Source organism: Sinocyclocheilus grahami, unplaced genomic scaffold (assembly GCF_001515645.1).
Source record: "Sinocyclocheilus grahami isolate Dianchi unplaced genomic scaffold, SAMN03320097.WGS_v1.1 scaffold9388.1, whole genome shotgun sequence".
Lineage (NCBI taxonomy): Eukaryota > Metazoa > Chordata > Actinopteri > Cypriniformes > Cyprinidae > Sinocyclocheilus > Sinocyclocheilus grahami.
In genome coordinates, this window is record NW_015512587.1 from 6,491 (window position 1) to 8,465 (window position 1,975).

At 36.5% G+C, this 1,975-nt stretch overlaps 1 protein-coding gene across 1 annotated transcript in view; it reads right to left on the bottom strand.

Moving 5' to 3' along the window:
* Positions 1 to 1,972, bottom strand: part of LOC107578236 (cryptochrome-2-like) — a gene marked incomplete at its 5' end in the record, with an annotated part of 4,829 nt that extends 2,857 nt beyond the window's left edge. The window contains one exon of the mRNA XM_016264209.1: positions 1,893 to 1,972. Within this exon, the coding sequence (XP_016119695.1) occupies positions 1,893 to 1,972 (80 nt within the window). The remainder of the gene's footprint in view (positions 1 to 1,892) is intronic.
* Positions 1,973 to 1,975: the final 3 nt, after the last annotated feature.

Consider the following 1,975-nt stretch of genomic DNA (forward strand, 5'->3'; position numbering starts at 1 on the left):
ATTCAAACAGAAAACTTGAAATTGTAATAATCTCACAACATAGCAGTTTTTTTTATAAATGTAGACTTTGGGAGCATAAAAGACTTGAAAAGCAATCCTATAAAAAAATAAATAAATAAAAAAAAGCTACCTTTTAAAAGTTCTTTAAAAAAAAAAAAAACATAATTTAATTAAATTATTCAAAATAAAATATGGTGGGAAAAATCTGAACTACTGAAAAATAACAACAACAACTTGCTGCCCTGAGTGATATAATACAAACTTGCTTGATTATTGGACACACCACTTCTAGAACATTCTATTAAAGTGGCACTGCAAAAAGTCAAATTTTATTCTTAAGGAAACAAGGTCACAAAAGTAAAGTCATATTGGATCAAGCAGAAAGTTTGCATGGCAGTGTGTCCAATATGAACACATTTCCCCACATTCTTCAAATGGAAGCACATATGCCTATCTGGCTCGGAGAGACTCAAAGAGAGGAGCTAATAGTCTCAGCTGCTCCTCTAAGAGAGAAACAACAGCCTTAACACATTAACAGTCCGTCCCTTATTTATAGTCCTGATCTTATACAACTCCTGTTGATATCCGTCCCTGCCATTGGCCGGTTTTCTCGGCACGGTGCGGAATCAGGGGGCATCTGCGTGCTCGTTAGAAAAAGCCCAGTGCTCAGCTGGCACATGTTTGGGGTGGTGACTTGCATGCTGAGCTATTTCACCCTCCCACCCACAGCACATGTTTCACAGTGTGACCAACAGGGCCGCTTCCCACCTCCAGATGGCAGCAGTGAGTCTCACAACGTCCAGGGCAGCGATAGACGTCATATGCACACCCGCACATGCATTCACACACGCTTATGCATGCAAGCTCATTCTCTTCCCTTCTGAATGAGACGTAGAATCTGAGCGTATTACCAACATCCGTCCCATTTATGTAACCTACGCAAAAGGCCACTTGTTTTACATGTCAGGAGTAGTGGCATCTGCATGATGATCTGAGAAGGGGAGAGTCATTCTCTCCTGTTTGGTAATACTCTCAGGAAAGGCATGAGAGAGAGAATGGCAGTTACACAAACACAAGTGCAGGCCAGGGTCACGATAGTACACAGTTCATCTTAAGGTCATATTATGCTAAAAGTGCTGGCAAAGTTTACTGAGCAATCTAGTCAATGATTAGGGAGTGCTGCCCCATGATGTGCACTAAAAAGGAGGTTTTCCCATCTGGCCCAGTTAGTTCAGATTTGTACTGACAACATTTTTATGGTCCCTAATACAAATTATTATTTTTTAAATTTGAACTTTAAGTTAGTAGATTGTATCAGTTTTATTTATTGCATCAGTGTCAGAAAGTTTTCCTATACATTTGCCAAAAAAAAGAAAAAAAAGAAAACATACTGAACACATACATAAACATTTATTATAATAGCTGAAAAATATACAACTGTAAATGTAATATGTATTTTTAATACATGTAAATACTATTTCTTATTATATTAACAATACATATATAAAATATCTGAAAATGTAATTATATATATATATACACACACACACACACACAGACACTTGCAGCTATTACAAATTATTAAATTTAAAATTATAATTATTTTAGAACTATAAAAATAATAAATTATTCATCTGTAAGTGTAATATATATATCTTTGTTTTGGCGTGCATCGGGTGTGTGATAGCTCTTGAGTTGAGTTAATACACTACCTGTCAAATATTGACATGCTTGAGTTAATTTAAGACATTTTTATAGGCAAATAATTGCACTAAATGAATTTCTTTACAAAACCTTAAACCTTAAAAGGTTGCATCTGTGAGTGAATGAGTGTGTGTGTATGTGTGTCAGTTTTCCATGAGGAATGTGTGCAAGGTGTGTTCATCACTCACCTGTCTGGATTGTAGAGCGTGTGAGTGTTTCGTACCAGGGTTTCCACACCGTATTCCTGTGCCATTTTAATGATGGCTGCATC